Source organism: Scyliorhinus torazame, chromosome 8, assembly GCF_047496885.1.
Source record: "Scyliorhinus torazame isolate Kashiwa2021f chromosome 8, sScyTor2.1, whole genome shotgun sequence".
Lineage (NCBI taxonomy): Eukaryota > Metazoa > Chordata > Chondrichthyes > Carcharhiniformes > Scyliorhinidae > Scyliorhinus > Scyliorhinus torazame.
Window position 1 is genome coordinate 127,650,696 of NC_092714.1, and position 24,298 is coordinate 127,674,993.

General features: G+C 47.2%; 1 protein-coding gene across 1 annotated transcript in view; it reads right to left on the reverse strand.

Annotated features, from left to right (window-relative positions):
• Positions 1 to 23,527, reverse strand: part of LOC140428106 (sex comb on midleg-like protein 2) — a 236,940-nt gene extending 213,413 nt beyond the window's left edge. Inside the window, exon 1 of the mRNA XM_072514172.1 lies at positions 23,404 to 23,527. Within this exon, the coding sequence (XP_072370273.1) occupies positions 23,404 to 23,498 (95 nt within the window). The 5' untranslated portion in view covers positions 23,499 to 23,527. The remainder of the gene's footprint in view (positions 1 to 23,403) is intronic.
• Between the last annotated feature and the right edge of the window lie 771 nt (positions 23,528 to 24,298).

A 24,298-nucleotide genomic window follows, 5' to 3' on the forward strand; every position in this document is an offset into this window, starting at 1 on the left:
CCCTCATCTGCCATTAGTCCCATGTCCATTCTCCAGGGTGGGCGCCCTCCTGTTTCCTCCCCTATCTCCAAGTCCACCCAGTGTGGAGCGTGATCCGAAATGGCTATAGCCGTATACTCCATTCCCCTCACCTTCGGGATCAATGCCCTACCCAGCACAAAAAAGTCTATTCGCGAGTAGACTTTATGGACATAGGAGAAAAACGAGAACTCCTTACTCCTAGGTCTGCTAAATCTCCACGGGTCTACACCTCCCATCTGCTCCATCAAATCTTTAAGCACCTTGGCTGCTGCCAGCCTCCTTCCAGTCCTGGACTTCGACCTATCCAGCCCTGGTTCCAACACCGTATTAAAATCTCCCCCCATTATCAGCTTTCCCATCTCTAGGTCTGGAATGCGTCCTAGCATCCGCCTCATGAAATTGGCATCATCCCAGTTCGGGGCATATACGTTTACCAAAACCACTGTCTCCCCCTGTAGTTTGCCACTCACCATCACGTATCTGCCCCCGTTATCCGCCACTATAGTCTTTGCCTCGAACATTACCCGCTTCCCCACTAATATAGCCACCCCCCTGTTTTTCGCATCTAGCCCCGAATGGAACACCTGCCCCACCCATCCTTTGCGTAACCTAACCTGGTCTATCAGTTTCAGGTGCGTTTCCTGTACATAACCACATCTGCCTTAAGATTCTTAAGGTGTGCGAGTACCCGTGCCCTCTTTATCGGCCCGTTCAGCCCTCTCACGTTCCACGTGATCAGCCGGGTTGGGGGGCTTCCTACCCCCCCCCTTGTCGATTAGCCATCCCCTTTTTCCAGCTCCTCACCCGGTTCCCACGCAGCTGTATCTCCCCCAGGCGGTGCCCCCCCACCCATACCAGCTCCCCCCTCTCCCCAGCAGCAGCAGCAACCCAGTAATTCCCCCCTCCCACCCCCCCGCTAGATCCCCCGCTAGCGTAATTACTCCCCCCATGTTGCTCCCAGAAGTCAGCAAACTCTGGCCGACCTCGGCTTCCCCCCCGTGACCTCGGCTCGCACCGTGCGACGCCCCCTCCTTCCTGCTTCTCTATTCCCGCCATGATTATCATAGCAAGGGAACCAAGCACGCGCTTCTCCCTTGGCCCCGCCCCCAATGGCCAACGCCCCATCTCCTCCACCTCCCCCCCTCACTACCTGTGGAAGAGAGAAAAGTTACCACATTGCAGGATTAGTACATAAAACTCCTCTTTCCCCCCTTTTTAACCCCCCTCTTCGCCCCCCACATTCGCTCCACCACTTTGTTCAAACGTTCTTTTTAATAACCCGCTCATTCCAGTTTTTCTTCCACAATAAAAGTCCACGCTTCATCCGCCGTCTCAAAGTAGTGGTGCCTTCCTCGATATGTGACCCACAGTCTTGCCGGTTGCAGCATTCCAAATTTTATCTTTTTATGAAGCACCGCCTTGGCCCGATTAAAGCTCGCCCTCCTTCTTGCCACCTCCGCACTCCAGTCTTGATAAACGCGGATCACCGCGTTCTCCCATTTACTGCTCCGAGTTTTCTTTGCCCATCTAAGGACCATTTCTCTATCCTTAAAACGGAGGAATCTCACCACTATGGCTCTGGGAATTTCTCCTGCTCTCGGTCCTCGCGCCATCACTCGGTATGCTCCCTCCACCTCCAACGGACCCGTCGGGGCCTCCGCTCCCATTAACGAGTGCAGCATTGTGCTCACATATGCCCTGACGTCCGCTCCCTCCGCACCTTCAGGAAGACCAAGAATCCTCAGGTTGTTCCTCCTTGCATTGTTCTCCAGTGCCTCCAACCTTTCCACACATCGTTTCTGATGTGCCTTATGCATCTCCGTCTTCACCACCAGGCCCTGTATGTCGTCCTCATTCTCGGCTGCCTTTGCCTTCACGACCCGAAGCTCCCGCTCCTGGGTCTTTTGTTCCTCCTTTAGCCCTTCGATCGCCTGTAGTATCGGGGCCAACAGCTCTTTCTTCATTTCCTTTTTGAGCTCTTCCACACAGCATTTCAAGAACTCTTGTTGTTCAGGGCCCCATGTTAAGCTGCCACCCTCCGACGCCATCTTGGTTTTTGCTTGCCTTCCTTGCCGCTGTTCTAAAGGATCCACTGCAATCCAGCCACTTTCTCCTCCTTTTTCCATCCGTATCCAGGGGGGATTCCCTTCTGGTTTACCGCACAGTGTTTTTAGCCGTCAAAATTGCTGTTGGGGCTCCTATCAAGAGCCCAAAAGTCCGTTTCACCGGTAGCTGCCGAAACGTGCGACTCAGCTGGTCATCGCCGCACCAGGAAGTCGATCCTCGATTTTCTGACCAACAGACCACAATCAGTAAGAATGAACAACAACACCTCCTCCACAATAGTCCTCAATACCGGGGCCCCGCAAGGCTGCGTACTTAGCCCCCTACTCTACTCCCTGTACACACATGACTGCGTGGCAAAATTTGGTTCCAACTCCATCTACAAGTTTGCTGATGATACGACCATAGTGGGCCGGGTCTCGAATAATGACGAGTCAGAATACAGGAGGGAGATTGAGAACCTAATGAAGTGGAGCAGAGTCAACAATCTATCCCTCAATGCCAGCAAAACTAAAGAGCTGGTCATTGACTTCAGGAAGCAAAGTACTGTACACACCCGTCAGCATCAACGGGGCCGAGGTGGAGATGGTTAGCAGTTTCGAATTCCTAGGGGTGCACATCTCCAAAAACCTGTCCTGATCCACCCGCCTCGACACTACCACCAAGAAAGCACAACAGCGCCTATACTTCCTCACAAAACTAAGGAAATTTGGCATGTCCACATTAACCCTTACCAACTTTTACAGATGCACCATAGAAAGCATCCTATCGGGCTGCATCACAGCCTGGTATGGCAACTGCTCGGCCCAGGACCGCAAGAAACTTCAGAGAGTCGTGAACACTGCCCAGTCCATCACACGAACCTGCCTCCCATCCATTGACTCCATCTACACCTCCCGCTGCCTGGAGAAAGCGGGCAGCATAATCAAAGATCCCTCCCACCTGGCTTACTCACTCTTCCAACTTCTTCCATCGGGCAGGAGATACAGAAGTCTGAGAACACGCACGAACAGACTGAAAAACATCTTCTTCCCCGCTATTATCAGACTCCTAAATGACCCTCTTATGGACTGACCTCATTAACAAAACTCCCTGTATACTTCATCCGATGCCAGTGCTTGTGTAGTTACATTGTGTACCTTGTGTTGTCCTATTATGTATTTACTTTTATTCCCTTTTCTTCCCATGTACTTAATGATCTGTTGAGCTGCCCGCAGAAAAATACTTTTCATTGTACCTCGGTACACGTGACAATAAACAAATCCAATCCAATCCAATAAAGATTATTATGCAGGAAGCTGGGAAGATTTCCAGTGCCCAGGACCGGAATGTGTGCAGGAAATGTCCCAAGCTCCAGCAAGCCAGGTTTCAGAGCTGGGGCAGCGGCTCGGGATACCGTAGTGCATCCTCGAGACGGAGTGTGTCATGGATAGCACGTCTCGAGAGGTGGTCACACCGCAGGCCCAAACGCCATAGGTAGGGAGGGAATGGGTGACCACGAGGCAGACCAAGAGCGCTAGGCAGGCAGTGCAGGAATCTCCTGTGGCCATTCCCCTGCAAAACAGATGTACCGCTTTGGAAACCGTTGGGGGGGGGGGGGGAGCAGCAACAGCCAAATTCTTTGCACCATGGTTGGTTCTGTAGCAGAGGGGAGGAGTAAAAAAGTGCAGGAATACAATAGTTATCGGGAATTCAATTGTAAGGGGACTAGATAAGGCGTTTCTGTGGCTGCACTCAAGACTCCAGGATGGTAAGTTGCCTCCCTGGTGTTAGGGTCAAGGATGTTTCAGAGCAGCTACAGTACATTCTGGAGGGGGAGGGTTAACAGCCAGTGGTCGTGGTACACCTCGGTGCCAATGACATAGGGTTAAAGGGATGAGGTCCTAATAGCAGAATAAAAGGAGTTAGGAAGAAAATTGAGAAGTTGGATTGCAAAAGGTAGTGCGCTCAGGTTTACTTCCAGTACCACGTGCTCGTCGGAGTAGAAATAGCAGGATATAATGGATAAACATGTGGCTGAAGAGATGGTGTGAGGGGGAGGGTTTCAGATTCCTGGGCAGTGGGACCGGTTCTGGCGGAGGTGGGACTAGTACAAACTGGACGGTTACACCTGGGCAGGGCCAGGACTGATGTCCTAGGGGACTATTTGCTAGAATGGTTGGAGGGGGGTTTTAACTAAAAAGGCAGGGCGATAGGGACCTATGCAAGGAGTCAGAGGAGGAGGGTGAACAAGGACAAAAACAAAAGACAGAGAGTGGAACAAGAAAAGTGATAGACAGAGAAACGAACTGCCAGATTCAAACAGGGCCACAGTGAAAAATATTGAAAGCGAGACAGGTAATACTAAAAAGACAAGCTTAACAAGCGGATGAACTAATTGCGCAACTATACGTAAACGGGTATGATATAATCGGGATTAGGGAGACAAGGCTGCAGGGTGACCAAGGATAGGAATAAGCAATTATTGCAGTTCCCTCATGCGCTCCTTGAATGTCCAGGGGCATTCAGTGTTTAGGAACGACAGACAAAAAGGAAAAGGTGGTGGTGTTGCATTGTTGGTGAAAGAGGAAATTAATGCGAGAGCGAGTAAGGATACATAGAACATAGAAAATACAGCACAGAACAGGCCCTTCGGCCCACGATGTTGTGCCGAACCTTTGTCCTAGATTAATCATAGATTATCATTGAATTTACAGTGCAGAAGGAGGCCATTCGGCCCTTTTGAGTCTGCACCAGCTCTTGGAAAGAGCACCCTACCCAAACTCAACACCTCCACCCAACACCAACGGCAATTTGGACATTAAGGGCAATTTATCATTGGCCAATTCACCTAACCCGCACATCTTTGGACTGTGGGAGGAAACCGGAGCACCCGGAGGAAACCCACGCAGACACGGGGAGGACGTGCAGACTCCGCACAGACAATGACCCAAGCTGGAATCGAACCTGGGACCATGGATCTGTGAAGCAATTGTGCTATCCACAATGCTACCGTGCTGCCCTTAAGAACAAATAAATCTACACTATATCATTTTCTCGTAATCCATGTACCTATCCAACAGCTGCTTGAAGGTCCCTAATGTTTCCGACTCAACTACTTCCACAGGCAGTGCATTCCATGCCCCCACTACTCTCTGGGTAAAGAACCTACCTCTGATATCCCTCCTATATCTTCCACCTTTTACCTTAAATTTATGTCCCCTTGTAATGGTGTGTTCCACCCGGGGAAAAAGTCTCAGACTGTCTACTCCATCTATTCCCCTGATCATCTTACAATCCTCTATCAAGTCGCCCCTCATCCTTCTCCGTTCTAATGAGAAAAGGCCTAGCACCCTCAACCTTTCCTCGTAAGACCTACTCTCCATTCCAGGCAACATCCTGGTAAATCTTCTTTGCACCTTTTCCAGAGCTTCCACATCCTTCCAGATACAAGTTCTGACAATGTAGAATCTGTATGGATAGAGCTGAGAAACACCAAGGGGCAAAAAATGTTATTGGGCATCATATATAGACCCCCAAACTGCATGTTGGGAATGGCATGAAACAAGAAATTAGAGATGCATGCGATAAAGGATCTGCAATTATGGGTGATTTTAATCAACATATAGGTCGGACAAATCAAATTAGCCACAATACCGTACAGCAGTGTTCTTCAAAGTCGGGGGGCGCGACCCACGGGTGGGTGTCGGGAGGGTCGCGGAGCCGTTGTCCGCGGCGCTCCCGATCGCACAAATCCCCGCGCAGCAGCCAGCTTTTCATAACGAACATGTTAAAAAAAGAATTTGGCCGCATTGCGTATGTGCGCACGATGATCGGCGCGCATGCACAGTGCGGCTGCTATTTTTTTTTAAACGGTTGCAGCTTTTTGTTTCACAAGTTCCAAAGTGGTTTTTATTCAGTTATTTTATTTTTATTCGTTTCATTTATTTCATTCTTTTTTTTTTTTTACATGTTCGGGGGGATTTTATTCATTTTTTTCTTTATTTTACTAATTTTATCTTATTCTTTTTTTACAAGTTCGGGGGGGGGGGGCGTTTTTTGATAAAATTTTACAGGAAAAAAATTCAGAACATTGGACAAATGGAGACTCCATACTTTCCAACACCAGAAGGCCTCACCTTCATCCAACAGGATCCATTGGAGGAGCGTGTCCGAGGGCCAAAGGGACCCAAAACCATTTCCTCCATTTTTGTCAGCAGCAAACAAGGCAAGAGAAAATGGTGGGTCACGCAGGGCGGCCGGTGCGGGTCATGCAGGGCGGCCGGCTGGTTAAAACGCGTCCCCAGAAAAAAAGTTTGAAGAACACCATGATAGATAGTATTATGCACAAGGATCTTTATTCAAGGATGGTTCTACGTGTACAGACAGGGCCTCACTGGAAGGCTATTTTGTTCAGACTGCGAATATATTAAAGACATATGGTGCATTACATCATGTCCCTTCTAGTGCTGTTCCTTTAGAAACCATACCTCTTAAAAAGGTGCACCACAACATCAAAAAGCTTACATTTGTATTACATCTTTACATAGTAAAAACATTCCAAAGCACTTACAAGTCATCTACTCTCTGGTTTTCCTCCTCCACCAGAGCCCTTCCTTTGGAGTTTTCAACTGCCTTGGCCTATCTCTGGAAATCATTTCACAAATCTCTTTACCCATATTTCATCCCAGCTTTCAATATCCTACAAATTCACCTTTTCGATCACACTCCTAAAAATTTCTAACATCAGTCCTGTTCAGTGCCCATGCAACTCATCGAAACATACATAGAAAATAGAAGCATTAGGTCATTCGACCCTTCAAGCCTGCTCCGCCATTCATTATGATCATGGCTGATCATCAAGTTCAATACCCTGATTTCCCCCCCCGCCCCCCCCCCATATCCCTCGATTCTTTTATCCCCAAGTGCGATATCTAATTCCCTCTTGAAATTACACAACATTTAGGCCTCAACTACTTTGTGGTAGTGAATTCCACAGGTTCACCCCTCTCTGGGTGAAGAAATTTCTCCTCACCTCAGTCCTAAAAAGATTTAACCCTTCTCCTCAAATTATGACCCCTAGTTCTGGACTCCCCCACCATCGGAACATTCTTTCTGAACCTACCCTGTCTAATCCTGTTAGAATCTTACCAGTTTTTACAAGATCCCCTCGCACTCTTTTAAACTCCAATGACTATAACCCTAACCGACTTAGTCTCTCTTCATATGACAGTCCCGCCATCCCCCATCAGCCTGGTAAACCTTCGCTGCATTCCCGCCATAGCAAAAATATCCTTCCTCGGATAAGGACATCAAAACTGCACACAATACTCCAAGTGTGGCTTTAGCAATGCCCTATACAATTGCAGTGAAACATCCCTATTCCTCTACTCAAATCCTCTAGCTATGAAGGCCAATATACAATGTTCCTTCTTTACTGCCTGCTGTACCTGAACGCTTACTTTCAGCGACTGATGCACGAGGACACTCATCTGTGAAGCTCAATGTTCAACATTAAGGGTCTCACCTGCTTTCCGGTCATTGTTGCTTCCCAATTGTCAAATTACGCTCACCACCAAGCTTACACATGAACATTGGCTCCCCAGCCAAAGGAGGTGGTAAATGTTAGAACGATACCAGCGTTAAAATTGCAAAGAATATTTCTCAAACATGTTCCACAAGGTGGTGGATGAGGGCGTATTTACTTCCCGCACCCTCCCAGAATTAGAACGGGCCCATCGCTCACTTCGACCTTGCTCTGGAGATCCACCTCGTGGGGTGATTGGGCAAGGAAGTATCGTGATCTCAAGTGGGAAGGCCACTCCATTAGGCTGTACCAGGACACAAGTGCAGATCTGGCTTTAAAAAAAAAGCCGCTTTTAATGGAGTGAAATCTATCCTCTACAAGTGTGGAATCAAGTTTGGCTTGGCCTACCCAGCTCACCTTCGAATTTTTGGAATTACCAGGGATGCAGACTCCTTTGTTCAAAGGCACAAGTTGTGTGCTGTTTAATTTGTTTTACGGCCATGGACGGGCACTTTGTATTTTGTGTCTTTTCATGTTCGTTGTTTAGTTGTGCTCTGAATGTCTTTGGTTAGATTTGAGCGCTATTTTTTTTTTTTTTTTACATTAATAGATTAATATATGTCTCTTTTCATTATTGTTGTTTGGCATGACTTTTAATCATGAATGAAACCCAAGTTTTTAAAAATAAATTTAGAGTACCCATTTCATTTTTTCCAATTAAGGGGCAATTTAGCGTGGCCAATCCACCTATCCTGCACATCTCATGGGTCATGAGGATTAAACCCATGCAAACACGGGGAGAATGTGAAAACTCCACACAGACAGTGACCCAGGATCGAACCCGAGATCTCGGCGCAGTGAGGCAGCAGTGCTCACCACTGCACCACCGTGCTGCCCTACCCAAATGAAACGCAAGTTGAGTAAGTTTAACTCTCTCGATGGGAGCCCCCTGCTCACAAGGGTGTTAGTTAACAGGAGTGGTATTCAAAGGTTTTCTGCAGTTCCTTACAATCATTAAGAAGAGCTCAGAGCTCGTGTTTCGTTTTGTTTAATGTAGGCATGAGATAAATTATTGTTTGCCACTGATCTATTTGCTTTTTGGGCGTGGTTATATGAAACTGTGATGGTATTTTTTTTGGGGGGGGGGGGGGTTTAAGCTTGCCGACGGTGTCCATTGATTTGCTTTTGTCGAGTCATCGGATTTGGCTTGGTGGCCATATGCTTTATTGTTTTTAAGAGTCCCTGGTTTCATAGCTCTCGTTGGGAATGGTTGACTCTAGCTTAAGGGTGATGAGAAAAATCCAATCTTTCTGGTTCCCCAGAATGAGAGGGGTTTGAATGGTCTAGTAAAATGGTAGACAGCATTCGCTCATCTCAAGAGCCTCAACTCGGATACTGTATTTTTGCAGGAGAAGCATTTACATATCAAAGCTCAGACCAGGCTACCCAATGATTGGGTTAGGCAAGATTTTCATTCCAATTTCAATGGCAGTGCCAGGGGTACAGCGATTTTAATTAATAAAAGGAGTCCAGTTCTCCTCTTTTCAGATTATAGCTGATCCCAATGGTCAATATATTATTGTTTGTGGCTCCCTGTCGAAAACCCCAGCAGTTTTGGTCAATGTTTATGCCCCTAACTGGGATGATACGAATTTCATGCACTCTCTGCTAGCCTTCCTCTCCGACCTCAACTCACACCATCTAATTTTAGGAAGCGACCTGAACTTTGGATCGTTCCAAACCTAAATCTCTTGTCCTATCTTGGACAGCTAGGGCTTTGTCTTCTTTTTTTCACCCTCCACGCTGTAGGAGACTCTTAATGCTGTCCTTAGAGCGGAAATCATTTCTCCAAGAGCATACACATTGAGGATAACAAATTTGGAGCAGCAAAGGCTGGTGGTTACCATTCTAGAGTTGGATCATCCGTACTCATGAAATCCTACCCCACAGTTATTGGCAAGCAGGAATAAAACTACTGTCCACTAAGGCTGTACGCCAGTTACAGTGCTCCAGGGGTGCTTTTTATAAGTACGGGGAGAAGGCCAGTCGTCTCCTGGCTTAACAACTCAAACATCATGCAGCCTCCCATGAGATTCCTCAGATATTCAATCCGGGCAGCAGCCTCGTTTCCGCCCCTTTAGGTCAATGCAGCTTTTAAATCCTATTACTACAACCTGTACAAGTCGTAACCCCCTGCCAGAAAATTGCTTATGTCCCGACTTTCTGGACAGTCTGCTCGTCCCAACTGTTGAGATGGACAAGAGCTGTTAGTTGGACACCCCGTTAAGCTCCGATGAGATTTTAAAGTGCATCGGACTGATGCAGATTGGCAAGTCACCTTTCCCAAATGGCTTTCTGATTGAATTTTTTGAAATGTTGTCGGAACAGCTCGTACCTTTGTTATTAGATAGGTTTAATGACTCCCTGTCCTGAGGTTCATTGCCTCTGACCCTTACTCAAGCCTCTATTTTCATGCTCCTTATAAAGGGACACTGGTCTGACCAAGCGGTGCGGTTCATACTGACCTATCTCACTTTTAAACAGAGATGTTAAACTGCTTGCCAAGGTTTTGACAGTCTGGCGGGAGCCTTGCCTCAGAGGATCGAACAGACTTTTGTAAATTAGGCCAATATACATCGCCTTTTAAACATCAGAACCAAGGTGAACTATCTCTTGATGCTGAAAAAACATTTGACAGGGTACAATGCCCCTGCGGCCAGCGTTTGTACACTATACTCACCACTTTCCTTGAATAGGGGTACTAGACATTGCTGCCTACTTTCTCCACTTTTGTTCGCCCTGGCAATAGAGCCACTCTCTAAAAGGGTCTCTAGTCAATGGAGAGGTATTAGTAGTAAGGGTGTGGAGCATCGGGTATCTCTGTATGCAGATGACCTACTTTTATATGTATTACAGACCAAAATCCCCTCGATCAATGGCTGAATAAAGATTATTAATGCCTTTGTTCCATCTCGGGCAATAAGTTAAATCTAGGCAACAGTGAATGTTTTCCGGTTAACCTCCCTGGAAGGAGAGTTCAATTAGGTGCTTTATCTTTCCACCTTTCTAATACAAGTTTCGCTACTTGGGGGTCCAAGTGGCCCACGATTGGGCCTCACTTCATAAGTTGATTTGTTAAGCATGCTCAATAATGAGCAGTACGGTAGCATAGTGGTTAGCACTATGGCTTCACAGCGCCAGGGTCCCAGGTTCGATTCCCGGCTTGGGTCACTGGGTGTGGAATCTGCACATTCTCCCCGTGTCTTCGTGGGTTTCCTCCAGGTGCTCCGGTTTCCTCCCACAAGTCCCGAAAGACGTGCTGTTAGGTGAAGTGGACATTCTGAATTCTCCCTCGGTGTACCCAAACAGGCACTGGAATGTGGCGACTAGGGGCTTTTCACAGTAACTTCATTGGGTTGTTAATTTAAGCCTATGACAATAAAGATGATTATGATGTTAAAATGGACTACAAAGGTGAAACAACCTTCCTCCATCTTTAGCAGGTAGGATTAAAACAATTCACGTGAACCTACATCCTGGGTTTTTATTTCTCTTTCAATGTCTCTCCATTTTTCTGCCCAAATCATTTTTTTTGTTTTTAAAATAAACATTTTATTCAGGTATTTTTGGTACAATGACAACAAAATACACATGAAACCATAAATATATTGACCCCCGACTCTAATCTAAACTACTCCACTGCCTCCCCCCCCCTCCCCCCGTCTGCTGACGATTAATTTCCCGCAAAGAAGTTGACGAACGGTTGCCACCTCCGCGTGAACCCCAACAGTGACCCACTCAAGGCAAACTTGATTTTCTCCAACAGAGAAAGCTAGCCATGTCCGATTGGCAGGTCTCCGACTTCGGGGGCCTTGAGTCCCTCCATGCCAATAGTATCCATCTCTGGGCTACCTGGGAAGCAAAGGCCAGAACATCTGCCTCTTTCTACTCCTGGATTTCCGGGTCTTCTGACACTCCGAAAATTGCCACCTCTGGACTCCGTGCCACCCTTGTTTTTAACACTGTGGACATGACGTCCGCAAACCCCTGTCAAAATCCCTTAAGCTTTGGACATGTCCAAAACATGTGGACATGGTTCGCTGGTCCTCCCGCACAACCTGTCCTCCACCCCAAAGAATCTGCTCATCCGGGCCACTGTCATGTGAGCCTGGTGAACAACCTTAAATTGTATCAGGCTGAGCCTGGCACATGTTGCAAACGCATTGACTCTACTCAACGTGTCTGCCCAGAGACCATCCTCTATCTCACCTCTCAGCTCCACCTCTCCCACTTGCACTACAGCTCCTCGGTATGTGTCTCCTCCGACCCCATAAGTTCCTTATAAATGTCCGAGATGCTCCCTTCTCATACCCATCCTCTGGATACTACCCTGTCCCGAATCCCCCTTAGCGGGAAGGTTGACACCTGTTTACGAAGGAAGTCCCGCACCTGCAGTACCTGAATTTGTTTCCCCTCGCCAACCCAAACATTTGCTCCAACACCCACATACTCGGAAAGCTCCACTCTATGAACATATCCCCCATCCTCTCAATTCCCGCTCCCTGCCATAACCGGAACCCCCCGTCCATGCTCCCTGGGAAAAAACATTGATTATCACAGATTGGGGCCCAGACCGATGTTCCCACTGCTCCCACATGCCGCCTCCACTGGCCCCAAACTCTCAGGGCCGCCACCACCACTGGACTGGTGGAGCACCATGCCGGCGGGAACAGCAGAGGCGCAGTTACCAACGCCCCCAAACTGGTGCCCCTACATGAAGCCGCCTTCATATGCAGCCATGCCGACCCCTCCCCCACCACCCACTTCCTGATCATGGCTATATTAGCCGCCCAGTAATAGTTGCTAAAATTTGGCAGTGCCAGCCCACCCTCTCCCCGACTCCGCTTAAGCATTACCTTCCTTACTCACGGGGTCTTGCCCGCCCAGACAAAGCTTGTGATCACTCTGTTGATCCGCTTAAAAAAGGACTGCGGAATAAAGATGGGGAAAGACACTGAAATACAAATAGGAATCACGGGAGGGCGGTCATGTTCACCGTTTGCAGCCCCCCCCCCCCCCCCCCCCCCCTCAGCCAGAGACAACGGAAGCGCGTCCCATCTCCGAAAACAGTCCTTCATTTGGTCCACCAGCCGGGCCAGATTCAATTTATGCAGCCGGTCCCATTCCCGCGCCATTAGTAAAGCTTCCCTTTACTAACCTAAATGGCAGCTCTTCCAGTCACCTCTCCTGTCCCCTCGCCTGGACCACAAACATCTCTCTTTCCCATATTAAGCTTATACTCCGAAAACTGGCCAAATTCCCCCAGAGTCCTCATGATTTCTTCCATCCCCTCGATTGGGTCCGAAACGTACAGAAGCAGGTCATCCACATGGAGCGAAACCCTGTGCTTCACCCACTCGGACCAGTCCTCTCCAGCATCGAGGCTCTCAGAGCAATTGCCAACGGCTCTATAGCCAGTGCAAACAACAGTGGGGAGAGGGGGACATCCCCGTCTCGTCCCCCTGTGCAATCTAAAATAGTCCGACGTTGTCCTATTCATCCGTACACTTGCCACAGGAGCCTGACCCAGTCAATAAAGCCCCGCCCGAATCCGAACCGTCCCAGTATCTCCCACAGATAGTCCCATTCTATCCGATCAAAAGACTTTTCTGCATCCATTGCGGTCACAACCTCCACCTCCCTACCTTCTGGGGGCATCATGGTCACATTTAACAGCCTTCTTACATTGGCCACCAACTGCCTGCCCTTAACAAACCCCGTCTGGTACTCCCGAAATAATGTCCGCCCCTAGGGGGTTCCAACCTGTACAGCCTGCTGTAAAATTCCCCAAACGCCTTACTCACCCCTACTGAATCACCAACCAGGTTCCCATCTCCATCCTTTACTTTCCCCATCTGCCTCCCTCTTCCCAAGCTGCTGTGCAAGCATTCTGCTGGCCGTCTCGCCACGTTCGTAGACCAACCCCCTCGCCTTTCTCAGCTGCTCCACCGCCCTCCCTGTGGTCAGCAAACTGAACTCTGCCTGCAACCTCCGCCGTTCCCTTAAAAGCCCTGTCTCTGGGGTCTCTGCATACCTCCTACCAATCTGTAGTAACTCCTTTACCAGTCGGTCCATCTCCGCCCTGTCCACCTTCTCCCTGTGGGGCCGGATCGAGATCAGCTCCCCCCTGACCACCGCCTTCAGTGCTCCCACACCACCGCTGCTGAAATTTCCCCCGTGTCACTGACCTGCAGGGAGCTCTGAATACATTTCCCTCAGCTGCTCGCACACCCCCTTCACCCGCCAAAAGTCCCACATCCAAGCTCCATTGCGGGCGCTGGTTACTGTCTTTACTAACCTGCAGGTCAACCCAGTGCGGAGCATGGTCGGAGATTGTAATGGCCGAGTGCCCAGTGTCAACCACCCCAGCCAGCAAGGCCCTGCTCAAAATAAAGAAATCAATCCCGGAATACACTTTATGCACGTGAGTAGAAGGACAACTCCTTCACCCTTAGCTGCCCAAATCTCCATGGATCCAGCCCCCCCCCCCCCCCCCAAATCAGCTCCATGAACCCTTTTAGTTTCTTTGCCATTGCTGGCACCCTGCCCATTTTCAAGCTTGACCAGTCCAACCAGGGTCCATAACTGTTGAAGTCCCCTCCCATGACCAACCTGTGCGAGTCTAGGTCCGGTATCTTCCCCTGCATCCTCTAGACAAACTCCACATTATATCCCAATTTAGCGCATACACATTTACTAATACCACCTGCACCCCCTCTAGCTTCCCACTGACCTCCCACATCCAAGACTATTCTACCTGCCTCAAACATCACCCGCTTATTGATCAGGATTGCGACCCCTCTAGCCCAGAGTGAAAGACCTGACTGACCCAGCCTTTCCTCAGTCTAACCTGGGCCGTAACTCTAAGGTGCATCTCCTGCAACATTACCACGTCCGCCTTCAATTCCCTAAGATGTGCGAACACACGTGCCCTTTTGACCGACCCATTTAACCCTCGAACATTCCAGGTGATCAGCCTAGTTGGGGGTGATCAGCATGGTTGGGGGGGCTCTTTGCCTGCCTGCCCCCCCCCACCTCTACCAATCAGCCATCCCCTTTTTTAGGCCCACCTCCAGCCCGTGCTCCGCACCTCCACTGGTCCATCCCCAGGCAGCCCCCGCCCCCAACCTCCTCTGTCCCTCAGCCCAAGTCCCTCTCTCGTCAACAGAACATTCACCCCCATCCCCCCCTAGTAACAACACCCTGTATCCCAACCCCTTTGCTAAACCAAACATATGCACACCCCCAATGCGCTTCCGAGAGCTAGCTTGGTGGTCCCCATCCCCGGCGCCAGATAGTGTCCCACCCATTGTTCCCTCCCCACCCCTCATACAAACAAACTCCAACATCAAACAATCCCCACATAATTGCCTAACAGAAAAACACCAAGATCAAAACAAGCATCCCTCCATCCCCCAACAATGCAAATGAAAACCTTAACTCACTCAGCTCTACCACTGGTTCCAAATCATTGCAAACAGCATCACAAACATCATCCATGAAACGCAAATCGAGAAACGTTTTACAAAAACAGAGAAACAAAAAGCAAATACATGAACGTTGCAGCCAAGTTCAACAGTTCTCAATCCATCACCAGCCCTTTCTTTTCCGCAAAGTCCAACGCGTCTTCAGGCGACTCGAAATAGAAGTGCTGCTCCTCATGCGTGACCCAGAGACAGGCTGGGTATAACAGTCCAAACTTCACCTTTTCTTAAAAAGGATCGACCTGATCTGGTTGAAGCCTTCTCTCCTCCTGGCCACCTCTACGCTCAGATCCTGGTAAACCCGCAGGATGCTATTGTCCCATTTACAGCTCCGTGTCTGCTTGGCCCACTGTGCAGAATGCGCTTCCAAGAACCTGTGGAATCTCACCACCATTGCCCTCAGGGGGTCTCCCATTCACGGCTTCCCCGCGAGTGCTCTGTGAGCCCTATCCACCTGCAAGGGCCGGGAGAATGCCCCATCCCCCAGCAGCTTCTCAAACATGTCTGCGATGTCTGCCCCAGCATCCGTTCCTTCGGACCCCTCTGGGAGCCCGACGATTCTTAGGTTCTGTCGGTGGGACTTATTTTCTAGGTCCTCCACCTTCTCCGGGAGTTTCTTCTGCTGGTCCCTCAGCCTCCCCCACCTCCACCGCAGTCCGATGTTCCTCCTGCTCAGCCAGCGCCTTCTCCACATTCTAGATCGCCCAATCCTAAGCGTCCAATCTATGCTCTAACCGCTCGATTGGCTCTTTTATTGGGTCCAAGCAGTCCCGTTTCTGCATAGCAAAGCCTTCCTGAATGACTTGAATCAGCTGCTCCTAGACTGCTGGGTCGACAAGCCAGAGGTCCGAACCTCTGCCATGCTGTCTTCTGTTGCAGCTACAGCCCAAGCCTTCTCTGTCTTTTTGTTTCTGCCCTTACGAACACTTCTATTCCTTCTCTCCATGCACCAAAGTGGGAATTCAGTAAACAATTGCCACTAACATCCGTTTTACAATTCAGGTCCAGTAGAAAAACGGGGGAAAGGTCCAAAGGTCCGACCAGAGCGGGAGCCACCAAATGTGTGACTTACTCCTTCATAACCGCCACTGGAAGTGTCCCCAAATCTGTTTTTTATTAAGGTTAACAAATTGGTATCTACTTTTATTTGGGTGGGTACAAATCCCAGATTCCGCAGCGTTCTGATGCAAGGGACAGACATGCAGGGGCTTGGCCCTCTCAAATTTATTGTTTTATTACTGGGCTGCTGGCATCCAAAAATGTTTGTTGTGGATCAGTGACCCCGATTCTATTTGGGGCCAAATGGAAGCACACTCTTGCACTTCGTCTTCTCATCCTCTGGATTGGACCCAACATTTAAATCTTGTAAAGTTAAAGGCCTGGAGCATTTTGGTGACCTGTTTGTGGAGGGAAGTTTGTCAGTTTTAGAGAGCCAGCTGATAGATTTCAGTTACCCAAATCTACCCTGTTAGTTACTTTCAACTTTGCAACTTCTCTCGTACGGCTTTTCCTTCCTTTCCATTGACTCCATCTTCCTCCTTGGTTCAGCCTGGCAAGGAACCTATTTCAGACCTAAATGGCTACATTCTTCATCTGAGCTCTACCTACCTAAACGGAGTGAGGGCAAAATGCGAGGGTAAGTTGGGCCCTATACTTACTAGCGAGGCTTGAAGGGAAGCCCTGGAGAAGGGAAAACTCCAGGTCCTCATGTGCCTGGTTGAGCCTAATTCAATTCAAGGTGCTACATAGGACGCACTTTATCAACAAGAGGATTTTTTCCAAATGTTGAGGACAGATGTGATCGCTGTTCGCTTGCTCCCAGCTAACCATATCCATATGTTTTAGTCCTGTCTCAAACTTGTCAGCTTCTGGGCTTCCCTTTTTAGCACCATGTCAGAGATAATCTGAGTGGATATAAACCCTGTCCACTGGTAACTATTTTTGAGGTTATGGATTCACCGGCAGTTCACTCTGGGGTCAAGGCAAACCTTGTTGCTTTTGTCTCACTGATAATCCAAAGGCGAATAATACTTGGTTGGAGGTCCTCCATTGTGCCCAGTGCCTCTGCTTAGTTGGGTAATTTAATGTAATTCCTTCACTTAGTGAATTCACTATCAGGTGCTCAGTGGAGAGGTTCTACCCAAGATGGCAACCATTATTTTTTTTTTAAGGATCCAGACACTGTTAGCTGTTAGGACGGGGTTAGGTACAGCATTTTAAGTTAATTATGGTGTTTTGTTTGCTTGTAATTTTTGTACTCTGGAGTTCTTGTTGCTTGTTTGTTATTATGTAAAACTCTAATAAACATACTTTTTAAAAGTGGCATGGCAAAGAAAAAGCAGAGGAAAAAATTGTCAAAGTGAGCATACACCATATATAAACCACCATAGCATTTATTATTGTAACTTTATTTGATCATTTCTGCACCGTGTTCAAACAAATTAGTTAAACTTGCATTTCTCGACGGTCGGTTGACAGTTAAAATTACAGGGACTGAACTGGAGACTCCAAAAACCAATCTATGGTGGAAGAAATGCATAATAAAAGACTTTGCCCTGTCCTTCCATTACGCACATCATGAAATGTAACATGCACAACTTATGATTGACTTAAATATAAGGCACTGCATACACAAGCTGGTATTACTTAACAACGGTAACCAAATGCAATGTGTCAAACGGTCTTGAGAACTAAATGACAGATTGTGTTCACAAGACAGAATGCTGTTACAATATTAGCTTTAGTCAATAAAAAAAAAAAGTCTCAACATTGTTTTATGACTGAAGTGTTGAATAAAAATGTATTCATTGATGGCTAGGGAGAGATAACTTTTTTTTTAATGCAGAAATTCCTCTTAAATATTGGAAATGATCATTTTAATTTATGTATCGCAGAAGATCAAAATAGCATACTCCAGCAAACACAAAAAATACAACTATTAATTTTATATCTAATCACCTGTTAGTCCCTCCTTTGTCCCAATTAAATTAATTGCAAAGTCTAAGTAAACAGCAGATAGTCATCAGGTCTAGTTTTTCCATCTACCTTTTCATCATGAAAAATTACACACCTGTTGGGCACAAATGTATGTGCAGCATTGAAGTAGAGAAACATTACTCCCTCAACAGGTAACATGTCATGTTCCTTCAACGATAAGGATTTCAGGAAGTGCACAACAACATAATAAAACAATGTTCCCAATAACAATTTGGTTACTCAACGAAAATAATACTTTTCCACTACAATGATGATTTGGCTCACTTTTCAACAAGAGCCTGTGCCTCCTTGTAAATCTACAATACAACTCCAACAAATTTCAAAGTAGACAACGGCTTCAGTTTCCAGTATCTATGCATTGTCCTTTATGTTTGAAGTACTGTCAGCTGCTCACAAAATTAAATAGTCTTACAATTTCCTAAGAAAAACACAATTTTGGCAAGAACATTGTTTCATGTCCAAGATTGAGCAAAGTACTGTGTGCAAATCTCTTCTTTCCAATAATGCTTAAAGCAAAACAAAAATATACCCACAACACCAACTGGCAAATTAAGGTACATTTTAACTGTTTGGATTTTGAAGACCTTTAAGCAGCCCAATCTCAGAGGCGTTGTGCATTGCTACTCGAGGAGAACCCTCAATTGTTTCTACCTTCACTCAGCAACGTGGAGTAGAAACACAAGAAAATTCTGCACACATGGAAAGCACCTTTCAGAATCAAAGTGCTTTCCAGCCTCTGATGTTCTTGCGAAGAGTCGTTACGGTTGCAATGCAGAAAATGTGGAAGACAATTTCGACACAGCAAGCTCCTACAAAACAGCAGCATGACAATGGCCAGATAATCTGGTATTTGAAGTATTGATTGAGGAATAAATATTAGGAGATAGATTCTTAATTAATAAGGGGATCAGAGGTTATAGGGATGAGAAAAATATCAGCCATGATTGAATGGCGATGCAGACATGACGGGCCCAATTCTACTCCTATGTCATCTCGTCTTAGGACACTGGAGATCATTTCCCCACCTCTTCTTCAAAATAGTGCCATAGAGTATTTTACATCCACCTGAGCAGCAGATGCATCCTCGACTCAACATCTCATCTGAAAGACGTCATCACCAACGGCAGCACACCTCCCACAGGACCGCACTGGTGTGTAAGCCTTGATTGCTGTGCTCATGTCCTGGAATGGAACTTGAACTCATAACCCACTCACGAGGTTAAGAGTGCTACGAACGATGTTATGGAGGACACGAATGCAAAACAATTCAACTTGCAAAAATATACTAAGAATGCTAACAAGTGAATGACTTGTGAAAAAGTCACTTTGCATAAAAATATGAACAGTGTTCACCACCGAAGGCAAGCAGATAGGCAAGCATATGAATCTATTTGGTTAGATCGAAGGAATAAAAAAGGTTCAATTAAATTGCTATAGAGGCCACCAACGAGTGGCAAAGACGTAAAGGAGCAAACTTGCAAGGAAATTGCAGAGAAGGGCAAGAATTTATACTGTTATAATGGGAGACTTTACTTATCTGAATCTAGACTGGTATAGTAGTAGTGTAAAGAGTGGAGAAGGGAAAAAGTTCCTAGTGTGTTCAGGAGCTCTTTTTTTACAGACGTACATTACCAGTCCAATGAGTAAGGAGGTATAGATGCACCTGGTTCTTGGGTTTAAGGTGAGCCAAACGGATCAAGTGTCAATCGAACACTTAGGAGATAGTGATCATTGTATCATAACACTTAGGGTGGCTGTGGAAAGGAGAAGGAATGATCCAGAAGAATAATTAACATGGGGAAAGCCAACTCCAATGAGTTAAGAATGGACCTGGCCCAGATCAATTGGAATCAAGATTAGCACCAAAACTGTGGTTGAACAATGGGGATACCCACCAATGAAGAACAGGTAGTTCAAATAGTCACGGTATCTTGCCATTAAGGAGAAAAATTGGGCATACAAATCCACAGCTTCGAGTGACAAAAACAAAAAGAATTATTAAGCAGAAAAATGTGCTTATGACAGATATCAGGTGGATAATACAACTGAGAACCAGGCTGAATGGAGAAGGTTCAAAGGGGAATTGAAAAAGCAACTAAGAGAAGCAAAGAGACAGTATACAAGACTGGCAGCTTTGGGGAAATCGCAAAATCTTCCATAGGCATACAATAGAAGTGTAGTAAGAGGAGGGATGGGGCCAATTAGGGACCAAAAAGGGGATTTACATCTGGGAGTAGGGGACAAGCTGAGGTATTAGACAAATACTTTGTATCTGCCTTTACCAAGAAAGAATATGCTACCCAGGTCATGGCAAAATAGGTCATTCAAGCACCTGAAGATGTTTAAAATTCATAAAACGTTGGAGCTCATAGAAAAGGAACAGTCCGAATGGAGGCAGTCTCCTGCACGGGGACACCTCTCCGAACGATGGCAACAGCAAACCCCCCCCCCCACACACACACACACACACACACACACGCACCCACTTCAGGAGCAGAGTGGTAGTAGCCACACACGCACACATGGTCCAGGAGCCGAGTGATAGTAGCCACCCCAAGGACATCGACCCAGTTTAAGCGCCATTTTGAACTTGGTAAGATGTCCACCAGGTGACCCAATCTGCAACAACCATCAGCTTGCCAACCGGCACGGATTGATGCCACATTTGGGACGGGGACGGAGGAGGACAGAAGGACACTGACAGTAGAGGACATGTATGTGGACAACAGACTGGTGACCCCGAGGAAACTTAGAGAAGCTCCAACTCCCGAAAGTTCATATCTGCAGCTGTGTAACTTTCTCTCCAAAAGGGACAAAAATGTTCTCCCTGAGACCCACACATCCAAAGTTGAATTTTTGTAGAAAGAACAGACAATACGAAATAAAAGGTACATAAAGGGGATGCAGGTGCAGAGGGACCTGGGTGTGTAGGTGTACAAATCATTTAAGGTGGCAGAACAGATTGAGAGAACTGTTCATAAAACATACAGCATCTAGAGCCATAGAGTCCAAAAGCTAAGAAGTTAAAACTGTATAATTCCTGGTGCTGCCTCAACTAAAGTATTACGAGGGCAGCACGGTAGCATAGTGGTTAACACTGTGGCTTCACTGCGTCAGGGTCCCAGGTTTGATTCCTGGCTGGGTCACTGTTTGTGCGGAGTCTGCAAGTTCTCCCTGCATGGGTTTCCTCCTGGTGCTCCGGTTTCCGTCCACTAATCCCGAAAGACGTGCTGTTAGGCAATTTGGGCATTCTGAATTCTCCCTCTGTGTACCCGAACGGGGGCCGGAATGTGGCGACTGGGGGCTTTTCACAGTAACTTTGTTGCAATGTAAGCCTACTTGTGGCAAGAAAGATTATTATTATTACTTCCAGTTCTGGGCACCACACGAGCAAGGATGTGAATACATTCAAGGATGTGAATAGAAATGATTCACACAAATGATTCCAGACAAGACACACTTCAATTAGATCGACAGACTAGAGAAGTTGGAGCTGTTTCTTCTTGGAAATGGCTGAGGGGAAATTTGATAAGGGCATTCAAAACCATGAGGGGTCTAGACAGCGTACCAAGACTGAAACTGTTCGCACGGAGAACAAGGCGTCACAAATTTAAGGCAATGGCAAAGAGGAAATGGTGAGGTACACAATGCCTGAGTATGTGAGAAGCAGGTTCAATCCTTTTTTACACAGAAGATAGTGGGTGCCTGGAACTCGCTGCCGGAGGAGGTGGTGGAAGCAGGGACGATAGTGACATTTAAGGAGTATCATGACAAATACATGAATAGGATGGGATTAGAGGGATGCGGACCCCGGAAGTGTAGAAGATTTTAGTTTAGACGGGCAACATGGTCGGCACAGGCTTGTGTCATGATATTCAAACACACACATCATGATAGACACACCAACAGACAAATCAGAACACACACCACCAATCACAGAAAGATATAAAAGCACAAACACGACACCTGGTGGTCAGTATTAGCTGGAGAGGAGGACCAGGACAGACCTGCTACACGACACACTCAGAGTGACAGCACGTGCAGAGTATCCATAACGAACTGTATTATAAGAGTTAAAATAAAATAGAGTTGTACCACATACAACTGTGTTGGCTCATCTGTGCACCAGAGCACCCAACACCACAGCTTGAAGGGCCGAAGGGCCTGTTCCTGTGCTGTACTTTTCTTTGTTCTTTGAGGCATTCAAGAAGGAATTGGATTAGCTCAAAAAGGAAGAATGTGCATGGTTCCCAGGGGGACGTGGTGGTGAGTGACTCCGGGTGGATTGTTTCTTCAGAAAGCCTGCAAAAATGACAGGCTCAATGGTCTCCTTCCGTGCTGTAACCTTTCTATGATTAAACTCATTCCACCAAACATTCTGAAGTACGGCTTCATACAAACGGAGGGTAAAGTCTGCCCCTCTGGGGGCGGGCTTGTAAGCTTAGGTGATTTTACCTGAGAATCTGTCATCATCCTCAGCAAACCAATCGCGTAACTTAAATCAAATACTTCCGAGGCCCAGAAACCAAACACCTGCCCCTTAAAAGGCGCTGCTATGGCAGCAAACAATGCTAAGAACACATGAAAGTTTTTTTTTTGCGGCCGCCTCACCCCAATGTACATTCAGCACAGCCCGAATCGTATACCTGTAACTGGAAAAGTCGCACAACTTTCAAAACACTTGCCAATGGCGGCAGCGCGGAACCAAAAAAAAGAACATCTTGAGGGAGACGGAAAGAGGGAGGAGGGGGAAAGAGATGAACAAAGTGGAAAAGGAAGGAGGCGATAGGTAGCAGATGGGGACACGATGCCTTTGGAGGATAACGAGATTAAAGAGAGAATTGAAGCAAAACTGGAAATAAGACGTGCATTCCTCAGCGGTGCAATGGGGACCCGCAAAAAGTCCTCCCCTCCAACCTATGCTCCCATCAAAAGAGCCCCTGGAATCCCACCATCCAGTTGCTGTTGGCTGAAGGTCCGGCGGGCGCTGGAGTCAAGGAGGCGACAGGTGAGCCGGCCGGGGGCGCGAGGCTGATTGTTTCCCCCCCCCCCAGGGCGCAGGTCCGGGGGCTCGAGCTCGGTCTCTGGGGCTCGAGCTGCGCTGCAACCTCCTCCTCCCAGCCTGGCGCGAGCGGCGGCGGTTGGGCTCCCCGTGTGACATGGAGAGGGGGGGGACACGGCTCGCCCACCCTGCCCGGCCTCCGCGGAAAAAAAAGGAGGAGAAACGGCCCCAGCGACTACTCAACCCAACAGTCCCAATCCCTCACTCACCTGCTGTGGAAAAGCGCTGAGAGCCGCTCAGCTCCGCGATCACAGATTCTACTGAGCCGCCATGTTCCGCTGCGTGACCGCGACGTCAGGAACATCGCGTGTGCACGGATGACTCAGTCCGCTGGGTGGGCGGGCGAGAGCGAGCCTGACGTGCCGCCAACTCTGTATCAATTTTGTATCAATCCTATCACAACAACCCGTCTCACGTTTTGAGTGCACCAAATCGGAGAATTTGCCCGTATTTCCATTTGATGCCGCGAATAAAAATGGTGTGCAGACCCGTCCGCAACTAATCAATGCATTTTAGTTCACGTGGAATCAAACCGTTAGCAACAAAACAAACTCTGAATTATTAACATGCACATTGCTTCAATAATTTGTTTAAAGTCGCCGATATTTTTGCTTTTGTCGCAATTTAAACTTTTTTGTACCATGTTCTCTCTCTCTTGGCCATCCAACAGAAAACAGCCTTTTGTTTTAAATGATTCAGAAGCTGTACCTTTTATTACGCTCTTCCTTTACACAAATCTGTCACGGTGGCTAACAACTACTAGTAGCAGTCTGCTTAATGGATTGAATGTCGTTTCACATCACACAAGCACATTCTCTCCGAACTAGTACACAGCTTATAAAGGTATCCTTGGTGAAAAAATAGCTTATTTTGTTCAAGTTAATCTGACCAAGCACTTCATTATTCTGCTTGATTTGCTGCCTCAAATATTCAGTATTTAACTCCAGGGTGTCGAAAGCAATGCTTTAGGAAAACTTTCTGATTTTCTTTTTCTCCAATAATTTATTATGCAATTTTCTGATTAATTTAAGAGACTGCCACAACAAATCCAACAATACTTTATGCATGTAGATTGAAAATAGATTTCACTAAATGCATGTTTTG